Here is a 23,505-nt window from a genome sequence, read left to right on the forward strand (position 1 = left end):
CTAAGGTCCATTTTGGATTCAGAGGAAGCAATTATTATCCAACCAAAAATACTTACCCAAAACTCAGCTATGGACATTACATTTCAAAGCAACACTCTTTAACTTGGTAACACAAACATGAGCACCTTTACAAATCCTGCAACTTTGTTACATCCAAAAATCACCATAACCAAAAATCATCACACAAAATACAACACATTACCCAAAATCCAAGCAAATTTATCAGCTGATGAAGAAAAATTCTCGTGCAGGCGAAAACTAGTCACGACAATTCTAGCCACTTCATTGACACTAGGCCTACAATCAACCCCATTAGCATTGGCTGAAAATTGGGGCGTTCGATCATTTTTAAGGGAACATTTTTTCGAGCCCGGATTATCCCCTGAAGATGCAGTGGCACGAATTCGTCAAACAGCAGATGGACTACATAGCATTAAGGAAATGTTGGAAACCATGTCATGGAGGTATGTCTTGTTTTACATTCGTCTTAAATCAGCTTATCTTAAGCAGGATATGAAGAATGCCTTATCCAGGGTGCCTGAAAGCCGAAAAGAGGCTTTTGTTAAAACTGCCAATGAGTTGACTGATAACATGGCTGAGGTACTGTCCTATTTCCTTATCATAGAAAAATTTCAAGATTTTTAAGTCTGGTATGAGTATTTATATGTATTTTCCTCTCTTTTTTCAGTTTGACTACTATATTCGAACTCCAAAGGTATACGAATCTCGTGTATTCTATGAGAAGACACTGAAATCAATTGATGAATTGGTGGCATTACTTGCATAATATCAAGAGTTTGCACATCAAAGGTGAGTGAATGGTACGAAAATCGCGTTGGTTTAGCAAATGTAACGAGTCTGCTTCAGTAAGTGGTGAAGAAATATCGAAATTATCTACAATAGCAGTTGAAATAGTCTCATTTCATGTTCATTATTTTGTTCAAAAAGAAAAATGAAAAGGTTCTTATTGGCTTTCTTCAATTAGCAAATTGAAGCCTATGAGTATATAATTTTGATGGCCATTTCTGAAACCATCTATATTGTAAATAACAGTTTCTGCTTATTGAAATGTGGATTGTTCTTAAGATTTTGAAGATGAATACTCATGTTAACATAGGCGAATCCAGGATTTAAATTCTGTGGGTTCAGCTTTTAAGATTTCTTTAACATTGAATCCACTATCTTTTTAAAGTTCGAGTTTATATCTACTATTTTTGTAATTTTAATAAATTTTTACTCCACGTCGAAAGTTATGAGTTCAGTTGAACCCGTTGCTAACACACTTCCTCCGCCCCCGCTCCTGTATATTTCCAAGTATTACAAAACATAGCAGAAAACAGGAAATCTTTTCATTTTTGAATATTCATGTGGATAAATGGCAATCTAGATACAAGTTTCATGTTGTGAAAAATACAATGAAAAGCAACTAATGAAAATTCAAAACACAATACACACAAACAGAAACACAAAGGCTAGCAATTGCAAGTGTAGCCAGTTTTTTTAACAATTTAGCGCCTGGATAACGCGATAGCTGACAAAATAATAAGGAGAACCAGCAACGCCATTGCACCAAAAGATCCAATGAGCGATCCAGCAGAACGCTGGCAGAAATCTGTATACTGTTGACATATCGAAAACCAGTTAGTTGAAGTATTCCCATTATGTGCTAAATACACAATCGCGGCTGCTGCTGATGCTCCAGATGTGATAAAAACCAGCATTATCTTCAAAAATTTCAAAGTACAAAACATATCAGCACAATTTCATAGGCTTGCAATAAGTGTAAATATGAAGTAACTATATATTTATATAGTAAAAATTAAATACATTACCGCGTCTAAAAAGATGAGCAAAACTCTGCTCTTTCCTGCTCTTCTTCTAATAATGTGAAAGATAGAAACAGAAATAGAAAGAGCAAGATATCCACAAGCTATAGCATTCACAGTAACAAAAAACCTTTACCACAAAACAAAAATAATGAGTTAGTTAACATTTCAATACAATCTAACAACAACAACAATAACAACCACTCAGTATAATCCCACCAGTAGGGTCAGGGGTGGGTAGTGTATAGTGTGTACGCATACCTTACCCCTACCTTGGGGTAGAGAGGCTGTTTCTGATAGACCTTCGGCATTCCTCCCTCCAAGAACTCCCCACCTTGCTCTTGGGGTGACTCGAACTCACAACCTCTTAGTTGGAAGTGGAGGGTGCTCACCAGAGCAACCCACTCTTGTCAAATACAATCTAACAACAAAGATTAATTTTTTTTTTTTTTTTGAAGTAATATGTTGGGATTTGCTTACTTAAACGCGTCGATATCATCATATTGAGCCTCAAAATTTACAATCTGTGTACTAAAGGAAAGTGCTTGATCTGCAGTACCCATTGCAACAGCACTTCCTAAGGTTCCAACAAGTGCAGCAATACGTAAAATGAGATCAAATACTGAGATTCCTCTGTTAACTCCATGAACTTTGGCTTTTGATGCTTCTCCAGCTTCAATTGATGTTGCCTTCATTTTTAATTTCAATTTTAACTCAAATCAAATTTACTGTTGTGATTTGTATGTTAAGCCTGTTGTGACATAAGTGTAACCGTGTATTTATACTAATTTGGGAACCAAAACATGCAGCAAATTTACCATTAAGAACTACTTTGAGTGGATGTTAGGTAACGGTGACATATAATTAATTGTTCATTTGCTTATCTAATCAATCAAATTTAAGGTACAAGTATATGGTTAAGATTTGCATTTGACTTTTTATTACCTGCTCTACTTTCTCCATAACTTGTACTTTAAATTTATTAATGCAGAAACTGCTACATTCTTTCTCCAATTTTTTTTTTCCAAAAAATTTTGCAAGCCCACTTATGATCATTTGTGTCACGCACACTAAGTCATATGTAGGAATGACAAATGGTGCGGGGCGGTTGCGGCGCAAACCCGCGAAGATTTCAACCCGCCCCGCCCCGCAAAGCAAAATTTGTTGTTTTTAACTGCCCCGCACCCGCACCGCTCCATTACCCTCCCTAGTCATATGATAATTTACTAATAATAATCTATGGTCCTAATTAACCATAATGATTTATTTTTTTTTGGCCAATGCTCGTAGATTATTAGGTTGTTAAGGCCAATGCTTTAGGTAGAGGAAAGGTGAGTTCTCCATAGCTTTGAGTTTATTCCAAGTGGTTTTTTGGATTAGGCATAAAGTTGTACTTGAACATAAGAATACTAGAAATGTGAGAATCAAGTACGATGTATATTCTTTATAATACGAGAAAGTTTAGTGATTGATAATCCTAGGCTTACTATTTAATTAACGATGAGAAAGAAAGCAAAGAAAGAGTTCATGGAGTAGGTTAAATCTAACTAATTTCTAGTTGTTAATCTTTTGTTTTCATTTCTTTTTCTTAGGCTGCCTTTGATTCGTTGGCATTATGATTTATGCACTCGTACACAAATTTATTTCGCTACTATGTTACACAGATTCCTTTATCGGCACATATCAGAATTCAGATACAAGTATATATTTGCAAGTATTCTGTACGAGTACGTCAAGTTCTTTTGCTAAATCATAGTGTGTATTTTGAAGGATTCACAACATGCTCTTATCACGCCCATCTAATAATACAAGTACGTCAAGGTAAATGAAGGATCCACGTAGGGGTGGTAAACAGGCGAGTCCGATCGGACATGGGTGGGTCAATGACGGATAATATAAAAAGAGATAAATTATTTTCGGCCCGCCTCATATTTAATACAGAGAAAAAACGGGTTAGCCGGCGGATAATATGGATAAACATATTATCCATGGCTTCTTGAATATGATCACTTTTGGGAGAATTCCTAGTCTCCCAAACTTGAGTAACTCCCAATTAGGGCAAGTGCACAGATAGCCATTCTCAAGGATGCTATTTAGAGAATGCCAGTATTTATTTTTGTCCTGAAATTTTAAATTAAAAATCGTAACTTCAGGACAATTCATGACATTTTTGTCTTGAAAAATTGAATTGAAAAAGTGAAATTCAGGAAGCACTTGCTAATTCTTAAATAATGGCCCTTTAGCACAGTGGCTACCTGGTGTCATTTCTAACTCCCAATTTGATGTTGTACAAATGTAAAAGTTAAAATTATTAGTTATCCATTGGTTATCCATTTTCTAAGTAGATAATATGGTTATTATCCATATTTGACCCGTTTTTAAAAAGATAATTATCCAACCAATTTTGTAATGGATATAGATGAATAACCAATTTTATAATGGATAATATGGGTGAATAACTGTTTTCTTTTAACCATTTTACCACCCCTAGATCCACGTAACATTACTTAACTCTACCACATGCTCTCTAATATATGCAATATCGTGGATGGATTGAGAGGGTAAAGAAAAAGAAAAACTCTCTGCACCCAAAGGCTTATACTAGTAAGGAAATTTTAATTGGTAATACTTTCACCCAAATAGATTTACAAATAAGCTGAAAACTGTGCATATAATATTTTAGTTTATTCCGCATCAACCAGAGTAGCCAATTGGACCAAGCCCGGTTCAGTTATTCCACCAAAAGTGTATATAATTAGTTTCACTTCGAATATCCCAAAGCAAATTAGGTTCAACATATTCTCTTGCCTGCAACACCTTTCTCCAAGTGTGAGATTGCCGGGCCTTGAATTCGAGTGTAGAATCTTTTGGTAAGGAGTACATTTACCTCTTTAGTCGGCCAATAAAATTCAGATACTGAAATCTTTAAAAAATATACTGATCTACACCCAATTTCAAGATGAAAAGGATATACATTTGCCCCTTGCTAGAATTTTCATTAAACCTAATTATTAGCAAGAGGTCTAGAACGCTTTGAATGTGATCAAGAATGATGCAATGAGCAAGAAAATGAAAGGTAGCAACCAAATATACAAATAAAGAAAGGAGATCTTATGACATATGAAATTATATATTTATGAAGCCACACATGATTAGAAACATGTGATATGAGTCAAGATAATAAGACTCCTTACCTACCAAGTACGTACATGTTTGTGAGCTAGTCATGGTCGGGGCATTTCATTTATATTCACTTTTTGGGTCACGTTTTAACTTGTGTCCGCTTTGCCAAAAAAAATTGCAAACGTATTCACTTTTTCGCGTAATTTCAGCATACGGGGCTGAAGTAACAAAGGCAATCACGCAAAACTTCAGCATTCTAGTAGACGAGCCTGAAGTAGCAAGTTTGCTGAACCAAATGTGCTGAAGTTTTTGTTTGTAATTGCTAAACTTAAGCATAGTAGCTGATATTTTGTTCTCTATTTGCTGAAGTTTTTGTTTGTAATTGCACTAAATAAGCTGAAGTTTTTTTGTCCTGGATTCATTAGTTTTGTCAATTAAGCTTTTTCACAAACTTCAGCAGAAGATGCTGAAGTTATTTAGTTCATTTATAAAAATTTCAGCACTAAATAAGCTAAAGTTTTTTTTGTCCTGGATAAGCTTTTTCAAAACTTCAGCAGAAGATGCTGAAGTTATTTAGTTCATTTATAAAAATTTCAGCACTAAATAAGATAAAGTCTTTTTGTCCTGGATAAGCTTTTTCAAAAACTTTAGCAGAAGATGCTGAAGTTATTTAGTTCATTTGTAAAAAATTAAGCACAAAAAGTTGAAGTTTTTTTTGTCCTGCATTCATTAATTTTGTCATAAAGCCTTTTCAAAAACTTCAGCAGAAGATGCTGAAGTTATTTAGTTCATTTGTAAAAACTTCAGCACTATATAAGCTGAAATTTTTGAAAAGGCTTTCTAACATACTAGATAAATAATCAGATTGCCAACAGTATCTAAATCATAAATTTTGGAAACAATAAGCGTGAAAAGAACAGAATTATCATTGTCTACTAACTTACGTACGTGGAAATATTTACAAATTATTGTCTACTAACTCACGTAATTATTTATAATTTATTTTTAAATAATCTGATAAACATATTTATGGCAATCATCCCATGAACTGAAGTTTCATAGCAGCACCAACAACAACATAAGGAAGAAGGAGGAGAAGGAGGGGGAGGAGGAAGAGGGGCTGAAGTTGTTTAAAAAGTGAGTACAAGTTGAAAAAAATAAAAAAAAATGGGTATAGGTTAAATGAGGGCGACCAAATAGGGCATCCCGTGCAATTTTTACGTCATGGTCAAGGGCGGATTTAGGTAAAAATAGCACGGGCTAGCCAGTTTTCGGATTGGTCATTGAAAAATAGTCAGTGTTTGCAAAGTCATTAGAAAATAGCCACTATTTTGCTACAACACGGAAAGCTCCAGCATAATATACTAGAGATTGGTGCACCTGTGTATGAACTTCCAGTATAATATACTGGAGATTGGAGCACTTGTGTATGAACTTCCAGCATATTATGTTGGACCAGTATATTATGCCGGAAGTCCAGTATATGATACTCGAACTCCAGTATATCATACTGGAAGTCAAGTAAATTATACTAGAACTCTAGTATATTATGCTGAAATTTTTTTTTTCGAATTTTAAACAGTGTTTTCGTTCAGATTTATCTTTACATGAAAAATGGCTAAATTTCGATTACTTTAAAACTGTGGCTATTTTTCAATTACCACTTATAAATCTGGCTATTTTTTAATTTCAGCCGGATTTAAGGGCAGAAGTGTTGGGTTTTTTAAGCTTGGTTTAGCTTAAAAGATGGTGAATGGAAAATAGAGGAAAAATGAAATATTTGAGTTTCCCTCCTTAACAAAGGGATATTGTCCCATATTGGAGGACGAAAAGACTTTTGATAGGTATATATACAATTGCTCTTCTTCTAGCTCTTAAAAAGTTAAGAAGAAGACAAGTCTCGCACCGTCGTCCTCGTCGCTCATCTTCGGCTTTGGTCAAATCGATTGATTGATTAATTTTTCAGACCAAATTTATTTGTTAATATTAAGATTAACATAATATTATTTTAATCCAAATTAGCCATTTTTGTAACGGTAAATTAATTTTCCCCCGCGTTTTGATTTCCTATTTTGTTTTACGTAAGTAGCCATTTATGTGATAGTCGTTCTTACGCAAACAGTCACAACAGTCACTCTGAAGAGTTGCACCTCTTCATTTAAACCCAACCTGCTGGCTATAAATAGCAGACCATTCCCTCAGATTTTCCTTACGAAATTTCTGAATTCTCATCTTCCTTTCTGCATTGTTTTCTTACAAAACAAACAACGTAAGTGTGATTTGCTGCCGCCATTTGTGTTCGTTGAAACACTGGGGTTTGAAGTACCGCTATACCAATGTATAATCCATTCTATCCTGGGGTGAAATAATCCACAACCTTAGATACTAGGAGGGGATTAAGTTTCTTAAGGAAACATTGTGAATTCAGCGGGCTCGGATTAAATTCTGTTTCTTCTACATTTTCGTTTATATGTTATTTTTCTTCTCCGGAATTATTTTGCGAATACAGTATACTAACAAGAAGGGGTTCACCCGAACCTCCTCCGCCGAAAAATTACATTGTGAAGATTAGACAAAACCTATTTTTTACCTTTATATATTATATTTTGAATCCCCTTGACATAGCCCAAAAGCATAGCTTAATGGGTACGTGGGTTCAAAACCTTTATAAGGTCGATGGTTCAATTCTTAGTAGCAACAATCTTTTTTAACTTTTTTTATTTTTTGAATGTCGTTAGCGAAAATCCTGTCTCCACCACGTCATGGTCACTATTACAGAGTCAGTTGGTTTATGTTTCTCGTGTAAAAACAAACTACTTGTATCAAATAAATTATCCTTTTAAAACATTAAACTCTATCAGAGATAGATGGACACTGAATCATCTTATTTTCAGAAATTATTAGAAAGTACTTCGTGTTTTCAAGGTCTATGTTTGTATATTACTCAATATTTTTCCGTTTAATTTTGATATAAAACAATATTTTACTAATTATTCAAACATAATTAATTTTGTGATCAAGGATACAAAAGGATAATCTTGTCTGAATGGTTTTTAAAGTCTCGGAGTTTGTAGGAACATTTTGATGAATCATTGGATATCAAGGATGAGTTAGTGCAAAAATTTCGTAACAAATAATAACAATTACGTCCCCCTGCCTAAAGATTGTAAGAAACAAAATGAATACTCCAATATTTTAATTTCAAAATACGTTGTAGAACATCTTAAAAGATAAAAAGCATTGTGATCTCTTCATGTACAAGGTAAGTTTTGTCTATCCAGGAAAACTTGTGAACAATTTGTACCAAACTTATGACTTACACAACATAACTTGTGAAAGTTTAATTTTACATTCTTCACCCGCTTGTGAAAGTTATGATCCGTGATGCTATTTTTTATAATTTTTTTATAGTTAAAATAGCACGGGCTAGCCAGTTTTCGGACTGGTCATTCAAAAATAGTCAGCGTTTGTAAAGTCATTGAAAAATAGCCATTATTTTGGTGCAATACGGAAAGTTTCAGCATAATATATTGGAGATCGGTACACCTGTGTATGAACTTCCAGCATATTATGTTGGAACTCCAACACGCGGAAAGTTCCAGTATAATACTAGAGATTGGAGCATCGGTGCTCCAATCTCCAGTATATTATGCTGGACCGGTATATTATACTACAGTTCCAGTATAAATATTTTGGAACTCATGTATATTGTATTGAAGTATTTTTTCTGATTTTGAACAGTATTTTCGTTCAGATTTATCATTACATGAAAAGTGGATAAATTTCGATTACTTTTGAAACTATGACTATTTTTGAATGACCACTTGTAAATTTGGCTATTTTTGAATTTCTCCAAAATGGGAATAAAATTTAAACAACAGCCTTAATGATCCTATTCATGCAAATCCTCCCATTTTGCGGGCGTAGTGCACCAGTAGCCACTTTTAAAACAGTAGTTTTGGATATATCCATAATTTACAATATAATTATAATTAAAGATTAGCCAATTCACCAAAACTTCGGGACTAAGTATTCTGAATTTTTGTATCTTGAATTTTTGAGCTGCTAATTTGGAATTCAGGACTTAGTGTCCTAAATTCTTGAGCTGCTAATGTACAATTCAGGATTAAGTGTCCTGAATTTTTGAGCTGCTAATTTAAAATTTAGGACATAAAGATTCGAATTTTTGGACACAATTTTTGAACTTCAGGACACGATATCCTGAAATTTGGACTTTGAGGTTTAAATCCCAGGACGCCGGTCTTGAAGTTTGAGAGAATTGGCTAATCTTTAAATATATTATAAATTGTGAATATATTTTAAACAACATGCTTAGTGGTGTCATTTCTACCTTTTTAGCGGATCTCAATAATTGGGCTATGAGCAGCAATTTGGGCTCCAAGAAACAACCCGAGCCCAAAACAGATGTCAATAGAAGAAGGCCATATTCTCCTGTGGAATGAGGACGCAACCTTTTTTCCATATTCCAGTTTATTTGCTGTCTTCTTTCTGTTCCATATTTCTGGTAAAACTCATCGGTTTCCACCCACCTTCACTTCAGATTCCAGGTACGTTTCTTTTACTTCTTCTCCTTATTCTCTTTATTCTTTTCCCATATCAAGAAACTGATTTTCTCGGTTCCATGCTTTCTATTTTATTTTCTTTAAAGGTGGCAATATTCAATATGTATTGCTTATTGGGTTTCTATCGAGATTGAATTTTTCTTTTTTGTGTATTTTAATCTCATGATTAAGTTATCATTTGATAATCTGCTTTTCTGTCATGGGTTAAATTGGGATTTTAGTAATGACTCAAATTTGACTATGAAAAATTGAAATGATTGATTTGGTGCTTAAATTGATGTGGATTACTGAATCTATGCATTACATTTCATGTTTCTTGAACTGGCAATTTATAACATAGTTTTCCCCTTCTTTTGCTTCTCTTGCATGTTTATTAGCTTGGCTCCTTGATATAGTATAATCTGTGTAAATTGATATCTTGAAAAAAGAAAAAAACTGATAAATAAGCTTGAAATCGTGAAATTTATAATCAATTCAGCTGTGTAAAACTGTTGTTTTTGTATGGTATCTGGCCAACGTATCAAACTAGAAACTGACATGTAGACTAATAGGAATATCTAAATTATTTCCGTCTTAATTTGTTTTTCTTCCTTTTTCTCTGAAAGAACTCTTTCTTTTCTTGGTCATGAGCAGTGATTCAACTCTTCAGTTTATTGTGTATTGATTAAGTCGATTGGATATCCATTGATGTTGGATTTAAGTATGTACACTGGTGGCCCCTAGGGCTTTGGTGTAGCGGTAAGAGCGCAACGCGTGATGTGTGGGTTAGGCACGTCAAGGGCCTTGCAGACATAAGTGTGGTATGTAAGTGGAGAAGGGTAGGGGGAGGGGGGAGGGTCCATTATCCATTGTAATTTGATCTGGGTGCCACTAGCCCTCGATCTTTTCTAAATTATCCCCTGAAAAAAGAAGAAGTTTGTAGACTCAAGCACCCAAGAGTGCGGCTTAGTGGTTAATGAAGTGAGTTGAGAACATGAGCTCTCAGGTTTAAATCCCAACGGAGGCAAAAAAACGTTAGGTGATTTCTTTCCATTTGTCCAAACTTTGGTGGACAAAATTTACCTTTGGTGGTGGGAGGTAGTAGGTATCCGGCGGAATTAGACGAGGTGCGCACAAGCTGGCACGGACACCACGTGCCACCACAGTTAAAAAAACAAAAAGTTTGTAGAATGAAATTGGTTTATGTAATCTATGATCCTTTAAGCATTTATGTAGAGCTACCACAGTATGTGGTATCTTGGAAGAACACGCAACATGGGTGTGTTAGCCATAAATTCGATTAAAGATCAAAAGCATTTATACGGAGCTTTATGTTATCCAGGGCAGTGGATTGGTATGTACAACTGTTGGTTTTGCATTTGTTACCTCGGACTACATATGCTTTTAGATTCTTTTGTTCTTGATCCTTTAAGAGCATTTATATTGAGCTTTATGTTATCCTGGCACTATGTTGTCGACTTTTGGTTTTGCATTTGTTACCTAAGATTTCATATACAATGATTCTTGATTTATTGATTTTACATTCATTTATTTGTTAATGCTTACCTCTGTTTACTGTCATTTTCTGATTTGTGGAACAATCGAAACTTTTTGCATTCAGTTTAGATTTATTTAAGAGAATACCTTGAATTTCAAAATTTAACTGGAAGATGCCCAATATTTTGGCTTTGCTTGTCATGGAATCCATTAAAATGTTTCAAGCAAAGAGTTCTCGATCCAGAAGAGCAGCGAGCAGCTGTGTCTGCTTGACTTAGCTATGGCCTATGGGTGATAATAAACCAGTTATATTTTTGCAGAGACAAGTGTGCAATATGTCAAACCCAAGCGCAGATGAAAGTGTGAAGGAACCAAACGTTATTAATGATCATCCTAAAGGTGAAGAAAATGATGACCTTGCAGAAGATCCAAAGGGTTCAGAAGTAGAAGAAAGCCAAGTTCCATCTCAAGAGGAGGAGGTACATATTGGCATTTGCGGTTTCTACACTTAATTGGTTCCATTTGCTCAAAGCTTTTACAATACTAATCAATACTGAAGCTTATGTTAAAGCGACAGCGATTAGGGAATACAAGTTTGCACCAAAAGTTTTTTGTTAAAAAAAATCTCTGTCTACTTTGTTCTTTCATTTGCAGCTCAGAGCTTTTATAATACTAGTCAATCATGAAGCATACATTAAAATGATAGGGATAAAGTATATTTTTGCACCGAAAGTTTTTCTAGACTGATCCCTATTTATTTCCAGTATTTGGAGCTCAAACCATTTAAAATGCCAGCCACTGATGCAGCATATTTTAAAGTGATATAGGATGGAGGAATACATTTTTGCATCCGAATATCTTTTGGAACAATCCCCATATATTATGTTTCTTTTTCCAGTGCCATAAAACCGTGTGAATGAAATTGTGTTCATAAGACTAGTATCCATCTATAAGCCTATAAGGGTATTTGAGGAAGATTCTGTAGGTCATGAACGGTTTAGGAAAGTGACTTCGAAATTTGATTAACTGCAAAAATGTTGAAACATTTACAGTACTTCCGTCAACTTTTCCTTAAGATTCGGGGCATAAATCCTTTCCTTGTTAATATATCCAGGAGGAACTGAAGAAAAAGTATGGTGGCTTGGTGAAAAAGAAACCTCCATTGATATCTAAGGTGATTATTTTAAGTTTTAGTTCAACTTTTGGTATCTCAAATTCTTTCTTCTTTGTATTTTAAGTTTTTCTTCAATATTTGTCCTAATTGAATTCTCTATCAACCTGTTTTACATTTTCAAGGACCATGAACGTGCTTTCTTCGATTCTGCTGACTGGGCATTAGGAAAGGTACACAGCTCTAGCCTAACTTTTGGCTATTCAATCTTTAGCTAAAGCTCAATGCTGAAGTTTGATCGTCTTATACCATGTTCTTTTCGTTTGCAGCAAGGAGGACAGAAGCCCAAAACGCCTGCTGAGGCACTTCGCCCAAAATTGGAGGTGCGTTACCCTGTTACTCTGGAAATACATTCCCAATTTCATTGTTGGTTTGAATACACACTTGGTTTTTTTTCTGCCTTTGTCATTTTTTAGAGTTTAGATTCGTTAGATTACAACTTAGACTGGAATTAAACAAACCAATGGTCAACTCACTCCAAAACTTTTGTATCTAGCCTTGAGAAACGATGTGTTGACGAGCATTTGATTTCCTGACTATTTGTTTCAGTAGGAGAAGTTGTATCTTCCTTTATATATTCGAACTAAATCCTGAAGTAGACATAGATAAGGAAGTTAAATCCAACCACAAGATGGCTACAGAAACTTGTCTTATAGATAGCAACAGAAAAAAATGACAAATACAAACACACACCCTGCTCCAAGTTGCTGCATGCTCAATTTGTATTCGACTAATCACAAAAAGATTGCATTACTTATGTATTCTTTGATAACAGCCTACGCCACACCAGCAACTTCGTACTCGGCTCTCAGCTTCTTCTCTGACAGATGCCGGTGAAGGTATGTACATAAAATCCATTTCCTGTATTGCATTCTTACTGGAACTAAACTCGAGTCCTTTGTCTCTTTCCTTCTCCGTTTAAAATCTGGCTGCAGATGGTAGCAACAACGGCTCTGACCAGCTAGATGACCAGAGCGGAACATCAGCAGCCGATGATGAGAATAATTCTTAGAATCAGAAGCACCAAAGCCGAGACATTTGGAGCAGCCTCATCATAGATTCCTGCTGAACTAACTGAAAGTGGTGTTGTAAATCTGGCTAGATACTTAATAGAGGTAAAAAAGAAGAAAAGAAAGAATAAATGCTCTCATGGCAAAATTTTGTACTGAGTTTTAGAGTTGTGGTCCTATACTAAGCTGATTTGCTTGCATAAAATTCAGAAAACTACGTGCAAGTTCTTTTCACAAGAATGATCATTTCTCATCTGCCTATGCTATTCTCAAAATGGTGATGTATTATACTTTTTGGTGGCAAAATTCTAGATCATCATGGTAATGAATGTTGAGACCATACATATTTTTTTTTGGCAGTATTAATGTTTGTCACTTTTCAGTACATTATACTGCACTTCATACTTACGAAATGGCAAAGCCAGGAATTTCCCAAGGTGTTCAAACTTGAAAGAAGTAAAATAAAAAATTTCCGACAAAAAGTGTTCAATATATGTTATATACCTCTAAAACCTAATATTTTACCTATATATACGTAATATAATTTTTCAACCCCGGTTTACGATCTCGTGCCTACTGCTACATATTTTGCCAACATCTTTTAACCCAAAAGAGTGTATGTTCCTGTGACCCTAGAACTTGTTGCTAGTGACAGAAGGTTCTATCAGCTTAAAAAAGGTAACATAATCTGAAACACCTGATTTTTTATTTGCTTGCCTCAAAGCTCAAACAAATGGCTGAAACTCAAGACAATTGTGTCTCCAAACGATCAAGGCACACACTCAGAAAAAAATCGTTGATTCAACAGTGCAACTACAGTCAGATTGCTGGAATTGAATTGATCGCAATATGGTTATTACTTTCTAGAAGCCTTAGCTGCTTGTAAATGCGCCAAAGAAAATTCACATTTCTTTGAAAACTAGACAGAAACTTTTTGCAGCTCTCTTCTTTTTTCTTTTTTGTTATGGCGAGCTGTCTCATCAATTTGAGTAGTCATTAGTTCCAGATATGGGTGGCAAACGGACGGGTCGGATCGGATATGGGACGGGACTAAACCGAATAATGCAAAAAAACGGATAATTTATCCAACCCATATTTAACACGGATAAAAAATGGATTAACCGGCGGATAATATGGTTATCCATATTATCCATGGCTTCTTGAATATGATCACTTTTAGAAGAATCTCTAGTCTCCAAAACTTGAGAAACCCCCAATTTAAAGTTTCAAAATGCAAAAGTTAAACTCATTAGTTATCCATTGGTTATCCAGTTTCTAAGTGGATAATATAGTTCTTATCCATATTTGACCCATTTTTAAAATGTTCATTATCCAACCCATTTTTAATGGATAATATGGGTGGATAATTGTTTTCTTTTATCCATTTGCCACCACCAGAGACAGAACAATCAATTGCTGCATGCTTGTGTGCTAGCAGACTTTTCACCAATTTGAGATAGGGTGAAACATCACATCTTTGTGGCAAAAATGCACACACTGCTCTACCAAGCAGATCGTCCCAGATAGAATTTTAACACCACATGCAAACAACAAACTAATAATAATTTTCTTATTGGGGCATGAATTCCAGAAAACATAAGAAATTAGGTCCGCTTTGAAATTACAGGGTAGAGTTCTAAATTAGCACCGGGAAGCAAAAAGAAGGCAACAAATAAATCCATATCATACAACAAACCCCGTTTTTCGCCACACACAATCCATGCTCCCAGAGAATAAATAATAGCTAATGAAAGAATACACTTTAGACATGAAATCCCAGTTATTCTAATAGCTGTAAAGCCACCACAACCCAGATATGAGCTTCATATAAAGCCCTAAAAAGGCAAAAAGAAATAGTTGGTAATACATGCGATATGGTTCCATATCATAACTTACACTGGTCTAATCAAAATGTCCTGTTCTTTCATCAAAAGAAATATCCCTTTGTTGTAATGGGCTAAGACGCCTCTCTTGCTAGTGTAAGGTGGCGTTAACTGGCTAAGCACGATACCACCGGCTTCTTTTCTCCTCAAATATTTGACATTTGTATGTGTATGTTTTCTACCAAAAATCTTAAAATCTGTCTCACGTTGAATTCTTGCTCTCTCTAGTTTCCAGATCAATGAAAAAATTAGCAATTGCAAGAGAGAAAATTACTTACCTTATAGGAATTTAGCATGAGAACTAAATTATCTATCGATCCTGCAGAATAAATTACACAAAATAATCAGACATGAAATTGTGATGAACATCATCATTTCCTTCAGGCCAAAAGAGCAAAAATATTAACAAGATAAAGACACACACACTTATCACATACATGTCTGAAAGCATATTCACGCCTACTCACCAACCTGAAAAGGAATAAAAAGTACCTTTTTACCCTGGAGAAGCAAGATAAGAAAATTAACACAGCTTCGATAGAAATCTGCCTTCTCAGAACATATTATAACATGCAAAGTTGAACATGAATTTTGAGCATAATTACCTATAGATTGATCTCTTAAAAGCTCTTAGATACGTGTAAGCAACTAATAAGGGCTTCATTCACAAGGATTGAACCCAACAGTGGGAATCATGCCAAACTACGCGAGATTACTACAAGCAAAAGCAGACAAGGGATTCATAAGTATGAGATGACTGATTACATTTTACCTCCTGAAATGCGGAAACCTGACTTTCTTGAACTTTGGTTCAATAATTGAAAAGCTGTCAAGAAAACATGAAAAATTTGATGCAAGAGAAAATGATAGAATGTTCAATCCTGTAGCAAAACTGGTCAATAGTAAAAAAAAATGATACCACCACTTCACAAAAGTTTTACAAAACACAAAACAAACAAAAAAATAAAGGAGAACTATCATGACTTAGTCTGCTACACAGATCCACTAAAGCAGAGGTATTATTGGATACAAGGCCTTCAATGGCCAAGAAGCATCGTTTCATACAATATCTGCGCTGGTAACACCTAAGAACAGAAATACTAAGGAACGGATGGCCATAAGTTACTCTATCTTGTTCGTCTGGTCTTCTGTTCTTAGGCTGGATGCATCATCAAAAGGGGCAATAGGCTGGAATCAGGCATCGAAGATTGTAGCTGTTTAAATGGCAAGTGGGAAATGGCAAAGTAAAGAAAGAGTATTAGTGACAGCACAGGCTTCAGGCTAGTTGACGTTAGCAATAGGAAGATGTGCTTGAGGTTATAGTGAAGTACAGATAGAGAATCCAATTGACTATGAATGAGACAGAAAAAAAAGGAGAAAATTATGTACCTCCATGTGCTCAACCTAGTATCCATAAGATTTACCATAGGCAGAAGAGTTATGGTTGGAAACCCTGGTAAAACTAAAAAAAGTAAATAACAAAAGCTTTTTATAGAAAGTGAAAGATGCTGTAACAACTATAGGCAGGAAAGATATCTTGGATGCCAAAGCATGTAATCAAAGAATGCTTTACCCTGCACTACTAGATCGCCCAGAGGAATAAACGCCATATGGTGCATAACCACCTCCACCACCAACCTGAAAAGATGAATTTAGATCTACTAATCCAACATATTTTGCTATACAAAGATAACACCAAATAGATAGAAATACAGAAAATCATCAATGAAAATAAGAACAGAACAAGATAATCTGACGTGTATCTGTAAAAATGAGATAAAGCCAAACTAACTTCTTAAAGATGAACACTGAGGATTTACCTGTGAACCGCCATAACTATCACTTGGAGACGAATCATTATAATCATGTCCACCAGAATATGATGAATAACCATGCCGACGTGATTTATTATCACGGTTTGCATATCTTGAACCATCTGACATGCTTGGAGACAAGGGGAGGTAAGAAACAGGAGGAGAAAATGCAGCAAAACTTCCCTCCATCTCAAATATATTGGCCCTCAACCGCATAAGTACTTGTAATAACGCATTGGCAGCAACATTAACATCTCCAGTTATCTGGAGGAGAAAAAATAACATGACATAACAATTTCTGCATCACAAGCACACCCTAACCAAACATCACCCCCGACCTAGGAACTCTTTTGAGGTAAACAAAGCAAGGGTTTTTTTAAAAATTACCAAAAAGAAGGAAAAAGAAAAAGAAAAAACCATTTACCTGCACCATCTCGTCATCTTCAGATGCCACTTTAGGAAGATTTTCCTTTGAAAGAATGCGGATGCTCGCCCTTGTGGTATTTCGCATCTCATTGACAATGGAACCACCTTTACCAATTAGGCATCCAACTCGTGAGCTAGGTACAAGCAGGCGAGTCGTCAGAATAGCATCACCAGAATCTTTTTCAGTTTTCTCACTACTTCTTGGTTGCAAGCGCATTGTTGCGTCAATGGTTGGGGATTGATCTTCATATGCCTGAGATCACAATTGGATAAGCAACAAACGCTGCTGACAGGCATGCTCAGTCCTAGCCATCAAATAATTAATTTAATAACTACAAACTGTGGCTCACCTCCTTAGCTGATACAAATATAATGCAATCATCTCCTTCAGCTGCAGCACTATCGACTTTAATAGATGCACCTGATTCCTGTCTTAGCTGTTTGATAATGCTTCCACCTTTGCCAATTACAGCTCCTATATTTTCAGTTGGACAAACCAAACGAACTGCAAACTCTTTTACAGAAGCAGATCGACTTCTACCATCACTTTTGTAACTCCCATAAGGACCCATCAATGATGTCATGCCCATGACTTGGGGACCCGCATGAGGATTAACAAGTCCAGCACCAGACCTATATATGCTGGGCGACGACAGCAATTGATGTTGGGACCGTGATGGATTATCACGGAGACGCGCTGCTACTTGATAAAGTGCTTTTTTAACAACTGCACCTTCACCAGTTATCTGAAAATAAAAGAAGTATCTCTTAACACATCATTTACGTATTTGTATAACCAGAAATAAGCATCAGATTAAGTTTGACAGCATATTCTGACATTTGCAAATAAATACTTGAATACAGCAGTTGCTCATTCAACAATCGGTTCTAAGTTGATTTCTGTCATTATTCCTCTTAGTGTTTTTACTTTTTAGTACCATTGATATATGGATGCCCCACAATTACAAAAATGGACATAGCTAGCAGACAATAAAACAGCTATTAAACAACCAAACTAATCATGTTTAAGGTTCTGCTCTTCCCCTGCTATACTTCTTACCAACCAACTACCCTCAATCCCAAACTAGACAATTGATACACGAATCCTTTATAACCATTCCACTCTATGGACTCATTTTACTCGATTATAATTCCATAAACTTCCCATTTGTAACTCAACAACGGAACCCTGTTTAGTTCTTTTTTGAGAATGATCTTTTAAGGCAAATTAGGAGTTTTCTAAAGCTCACACTAAACACTAACATGCAATCCGTGAGCAGACTAAAAAGGACTCTTTGCAGACAGTAGACTCTTTTTTCTTCTTTTTTAATAAGGCAGCAGACATAATACAAATATAACAGCATGCCATAACAACAGCTAGTTGTATCACCTATATGGATTCTTTGCTACATTATGTTTTCTTCTTAGCTAAATCTGCATTAAGTCTAAAAGTTTCAAATCATTTAAAACAACTTACACCTCTGTGATTTAGGTCTATGTCACTCCATTTAAGAACCTTCAATCATCAAAAATGAAAGTGATGCACCTATAGATCGATGCATCTACGTGAGACATGAACAAACTATCCTGGATGAAACTCTCATTTTATCCTCTATATGTGCTACTTGTGTTCCCTATCAAAAATAGAAAACTAAGTCCCGAACAATCTAAAATGTGGTGGACGTTCCACCACATATAAACCCAATTTAGGTTTAATAGCAAATTCCAACAAAGGACGACCATACTTGATCTCTCTATCTCTTTCAATGTAGATGCCATAAGGCGGACCTTGGAAAGTTTTAGAACAAGTTAGAGGACTCCAGGACTGGTATGATCCCTTATTTGATTAGAAAGCGCAGAACTCTCAGCCCACTATAAAAAGAAAAAGCTAGGCCTCAGTAATCCTCTATGTTTGCCATTTAAACCTAATGTTATTTTATTTTATTTTAAGAAATGGTGAGAAATGAACCTATGTTATTTGAACCCTCCGTCGGTCGTAGAAAAATTAAGAAGACTGTTGTCCCCAACCTATCTGAAATACCGTGGATGTTCCACATAAGGGCATCTCCATCCTTAAGCACTAATTTTTACACCAAAATGGCATAAACCCCAAAATGCTGGAAATTAAACTCCAACCCATTACACTATTTTTTACACCAAAAAAGAATATCCTTTTTATACATTATTTTTTACACCAAATTTGGTGTGTGAATAGTGTTACACCAAATTTGGATATTCTTTTTTGGTGTAAAAAATAGCGTAATAGGTTGGAGTTCATTTCCACCATTTTTGGTGTAAAAAATAGTGCTTAAGGTTGGAGATGCCCTAACCAAACATAAATCTAAAGAGCTCAAAATAAATTAAAAACTGAGGAAATCCAGAATCTTTGTGGGGGAGAGTGGGAATAGCATGTGTATAAGCCGGTTGACAAGCTTGACCAGGCAACCAGCTAGCAGACAAACATTCTCTTCATCTTTTTTTCACGTATAAGCAGTCCTCTTCATTGCTACAGACCACGGCTGGAAAATCAAAACCTTGTTTCTAGCTACTATTATATATTGTGAATCCATTTTTATTAATACATAAATAAGCAATTATCCATCCATTGAGTATTATCTCGCCATAGATCAGAACACCTGATATTCTTATAGATAACCAAATCAATTATGATTAAGGAAAGTGCTCACATTCAAAATGCCGATGAAATTACTTCAAGTAAAGTAAAACCATACATGCCCTAAATATTTCAGTTCTCTGCAGTACATGCACAACGTAAATGCTTATAGTGATCTTAGAAAAATTAATAGATGAGACAGAACTTTGTACCTGGATAAGTTCATCGGAGCTTAAGGCACAAGGTGGCAAGTGCTCACTGCTTAAGACCCGAATTTGTGCGCCTGTTTCACTGCGCATATTCTGGATTACTTGTCCACCTTTCCCTATCACACAACCTATTTGATCTGATGGGACAAGCATTCTTATTGTAATCTGCTGAGGATCATCTAGGTCTTCTTCCATACGCAGTTCTTCAGCAAAGACTCGGTCATGCACCTTCAATAGAGCATCTTGAGCAGGTGAAATCAGGTCACCAGTATCTTCATAGACATTAGTTTCTTCACTCAAGCTATAAATAGTTACCACACGCTCCTCACATCCAGGTATAGTCTCACTAATCCTAATCTTTGAATTAGTTTCAGTCCTCAATTGTTTTGCAATGTCCCCACCAACTCCAATGATACTTCCAATTTTTCCTGTGGGGCACAAATAACGGAATACAGTATCCTCTGGTCCAATGGAATTTGATTCTTTTTCATCAGTTGGATTCCTTCTCTTACTTCCGTCATTCCTAGTATAGTCAGATTCCGATTGCATTCTCTTCCCAAAGTTATTCCTCTGGCCTGCCATGTCAAGATGAGCTGAATATGTCACCCTACAAACCAAATACTCTATATCAACTGGGATCAATCTAACAATCCTTATGAAACTAATGGAAACAAACTAACAACTCATGAATTGTTACCATATCGAACTTCATAAGGTGGAACATACAGAAAGCATAACATGGAAATGAAAGCGCAATTCAAAGAGATGCAGGTTGATGTCATATGCAAATGTCAATTTCCCAATGAACCTATATTGCTTTACTCAATGACCTAAGGACCAAATAAAAGCTTTTACCAACCGACTAAGCAAGTTACAAAACAAACTCAGAGAAAATTTCCAGGTTTTATCAACCTTACAAACATAAATGCAATAAGCAATTTTCACTCACTCAAGACTTCTAGTTTTCTGTAAACTTACAGATGCAAAACCACCCCCACCCCCAAAAAAGTAACTTGCAATTGACGAAGCAACAAGTTGCAAACTCACATACAAGATTCATGCTTGAAATCGAAGACCCTCTTACAGCAATAAAATATCTAGCACTATATAATTTCCAATTATGGCAATCAACTTTAACAAAAAATCCATACACAATCAATTTTCAGTCACAGCATGATTTTTCTCTTCTTTACACGTACCCTTTAAGAAACCCCAAATAAACTCACATAAAGAATTCATGATTGAAATTGAATACTGAGTTTTTTTGTTTTGTTTTTTTTTTTTTTTTTTTTTTTTGGGGGGGGGGGGGGGCGGGAATCTCTAGCACTCCATAATTTCCTTCGAAGAAACCAACTTTACAAGAAAACCCAAACCCAGAAGCAATTTCCACTCGCCCAAAAATCTCTTCTCTTCATTAAAATTATCAATAAACCAACAAAAAAAAAGTACTCCTATTTAAGAAAATTAATACATTCAACGATTAAAAAGGGCAAAAACATGAAATAAGCTTTTTATCAAAATACACTAGGTGCAAGATTCAAGAACTGGATAAAATAACTGATCTTGTTAATGGATAAAAAAACACAAAGAAGTAATGAAAATGGAGCAAGTAAATTACAGTGTTTTGGGGGAAAATGAAGTCTTTCTGGTGTTGCTTTAGACTTCACGAGCAGGATAACATAAGTAAAACACCAGTAGAGGCACTTCGTTGTGATCTATAAAGAACCAAAAAACTGCAGAAAATATCAGAACAAATATTGCCAAATGGAGGACGTTTTTAGGGTTTGCATGTAAGAACTGTCAATTACTGAAATATCCAACCGAGCATATATAGTCCGGCCTTATAAAAGACCTATAACCTTGTTAAAATAACGTAACTAACCCTAACGAGGCCTATCCTATGACTTTTGTGTAGGGGTAATTAAGTAAAGATAAGAGAATATAAATCAAACGAGTTAAACGATATTAATCAAATTGGAATTCAAAAACAAATATTAGAAGATTAAGATTCTAAAGAAGAAAATTTTAAATTACACCAGAGGAACGGTAATCAATACATCATGATTTGTTACTTAATATTGCTGGAATACTTTGTGGTTTGCTACGCAAGATGCTAGAACTAATTTAATTTCAATATAAATAACAGAATGTATTTGAAAATTAGGGTTTTAGATGTTAATTACATGTTACCTTATATCCATTTCTATAATTACAAGCCCCATGGAAAAATTTAATGTGTTTCTATTTTTACACTTAAGATATAAAATATATTTTTTCACATATTAATTAATTTGGTACTGTTCAAAAAATATATATTTTTATAAAATGAAAAATCTACCCTAATTTTTCGATACGATTATAGATTTATATAAAAACCTATAATTTTATTAAAAGAAACCTAATAATCAATTCAGTATGATCTAGTTGATTTTTAAAGATCTGTTGACACTCTTACTTCTATGTGTATTGTCCTTGTGCAATAATAATATTAATCTTTTTATATTCTTTTAATTTTATCAAATATCTCAAAAAATATGACCTAATATATAATACCTTAGAGAAGACAATGGAGAAGAAAAAATAAGAGATAATTACTAACAAATGCATATATAGAGATTTTATATATGTATTTGTGCTAGTGAATATGTTAACTTGAATGTGTGGGTTTTACATTTGAGATGATATATATGTATAACATAATGATGATTAAAAGTGTTAAATGACAGATTATATATAAAGAGTATAGATTATCTCAACATGCATGCAAATCTAGTTAAGGTTGTAATCGCAATACAAATTAATTAAAGTAGATTAGTAATTGGGGATTTGTAAGGGCAAGTGGCTTTGTCTACTTTCTAATGAGTAGATTATTAAAGTAGAAATGAGTATAAATGTTATTATTGAATTTCTAATTTTAGAGAATCTTCTTTTTGTCTTAAATGATGAGTTATTAATATTTGGATGAAATTAGTTCAATTGAGCAGAATTAATATAAAAATTTCATCAAATTAACTTCAGTTCAGTTATATTAATGCATTGAAACTTCATAATAATACATCACTAATATTTCTTATAGAATTTGCAATTATGTTATGATTTTCAGTACAATATTTAGTTCATAATAATACATCACTAATCTTTCTTACAGGATATGTTTTTAGTACAATATTTAGTTCAAAAGTAAATGGACACAATAATGTTGTAAATCAAGTAGCTAGTTTGGAATCATCATTATCAGTTTGATGAATTATGTTATTTTAGGGTTACACCGTAACACAAAAAGAAAGTGAATTGTGTTTCATCCGATTTTTACAAATTAAAGAACTAAGTTATTTGATATACCCAAAAGACACAAACAACTAGTAAATAT

At 34.7% G+C, this 23,505-nt stretch overlaps 4 protein-coding genes across 11 annotated transcripts; 2 read left to right on the top strand and 2 right to left on the bottom strand.

The window, feature by feature from the left end:
• Positions 1 to 1,085, top strand: LOC104213138 (photosynthetic NDH subunit of lumenal location 2, chloroplastic). 2 transcript variants are annotated; one of them, XM_009762574.2, is made up of 3 exons: positions 1 to 464; positions 534 to 600; positions 689 to 1,085. In XM_009762574.2, exons 1-3 carry the CDS (start codon positions 118 to 120, stop codon positions 785 to 787), a joined length of 513 nt encoding a protein of 170 aa, XP_009760876.1. In that variant the 5' UTR covers positions 1 to 117; the 3' UTR covers positions 788 to 1,085. The 2 variants fall into 2 exon arrangements, with proteins under 2 accessions (XP_009760876.1, XP_009760875.1); XM_009762573.2 differs by having other exon boundaries at positions 1 to 600.
• A 242-nt stretch (positions 1,086 to 1,327) lies between these two features.
• Positions 1,328 to 2,586, bottom strand: LOC104213136 (casparian strip membrane protein 2). Its single transcript, XM_009762572.2, has 3 exons — positions 2,307 to 2,586; positions 1,833 to 1,956; positions 1,328 to 1,724 (listed from the first exon to the last, which is right to left on the bottom strand). Exons 1-3 carry the CDS (start codon positions 2,519 to 2,521, stop codon positions 1,509 to 1,511), a joined length of 555 nt encoding a protein of 184 aa, XP_009760874.2. The 5' UTR covers positions 2,522 to 2,586; the 3' UTR covers positions 1,328 to 1,508.
• A 6,824-nt stretch (positions 2,587 to 9,410) lies between these two features.
• LOC104213135 (uncharacterized) lies at positions 9,411 to 13,551 on the top strand. The gene is made up of 7 exons (XM_009762571.2): positions 9,411 to 9,517; positions 11,329 to 11,487; positions 12,123 to 12,182; positions 12,305 to 12,352; positions 12,449 to 12,502; positions 12,955 to 13,018; positions 13,115 to 13,551. Exons 2-7 carry the CDS (start codon positions 11,344 to 11,346, stop codon positions 13,189 to 13,191), a joined length of 447 nt encoding a protein of 148 aa, XP_009760873.1. The 5' UTR covers positions 9,411 to 9,517; positions 11,329 to 11,343; the 3' UTR covers positions 13,192 to 13,551.
• Positions 13,552 to 14,933: 1,382 nt separating this feature from the next.
• LOC104213134 (KH domain-containing protein At4g18375) lies at positions 14,934 to 21,937 on the bottom strand. 7 transcript variants are annotated; one of them, XR_011402754.1, is made up of 9 exons: positions 21,754 to 21,931; positions 20,139 to 20,742; positions 17,663 to 18,058; positions 17,311 to 17,565; positions 16,893 to 17,150; positions 16,646 to 16,710; positions 16,462 to 16,525; positions 15,678 to 15,787; positions 14,934 to 15,573 (listed from the first exon to the last, which is right to left on the bottom strand). XR_011402754.1 is itself a non-coding variant. In XM_070159960.1 (8 exons), exons 2-7 carry the CDS (start codon positions 20,715 to 20,717, stop codon positions 16,477 to 16,479), a joined length of 1,602 nt encoding a protein of 533 aa, XP_070016061.1. In that variant the 5' UTR covers positions 20,718 to 20,742; positions 21,754 to 21,931; the 3' UTR covers positions 14,934 to 15,787; positions 16,462 to 16,476. The 7 variants fall into 7 exon arrangements, 4 of the variants coding, with proteins under 4 accessions (XP_070016061.1, XP_070016060.1, XP_070016059.1 ...); XR_011402756.1 differs by lacking the exon at positions 15,678 to 15,787 and adding an exon at positions 15,845 to 15,898 and having other exon boundaries at positions 14,934 to 15,543; XR_011402755.1 differs by lacking the exon at positions 15,678 to 15,787 and adding an exon at positions 15,845 to 15,898.
• Positions 21,938 to 23,505: the final 1,568 nt, after the last annotated feature.

This window comes from Nicotiana sylvestris, chromosome 10, assembly GCF_000393655.2.
Source record: "Nicotiana sylvestris chromosome 10, ASM39365v2, whole genome shotgun sequence".
Taxonomy (NCBI): Eukaryota; Viridiplantae; Streptophyta; class Magnoliopsida; order Solanales; family Solanaceae; genus Nicotiana; species Nicotiana sylvestris.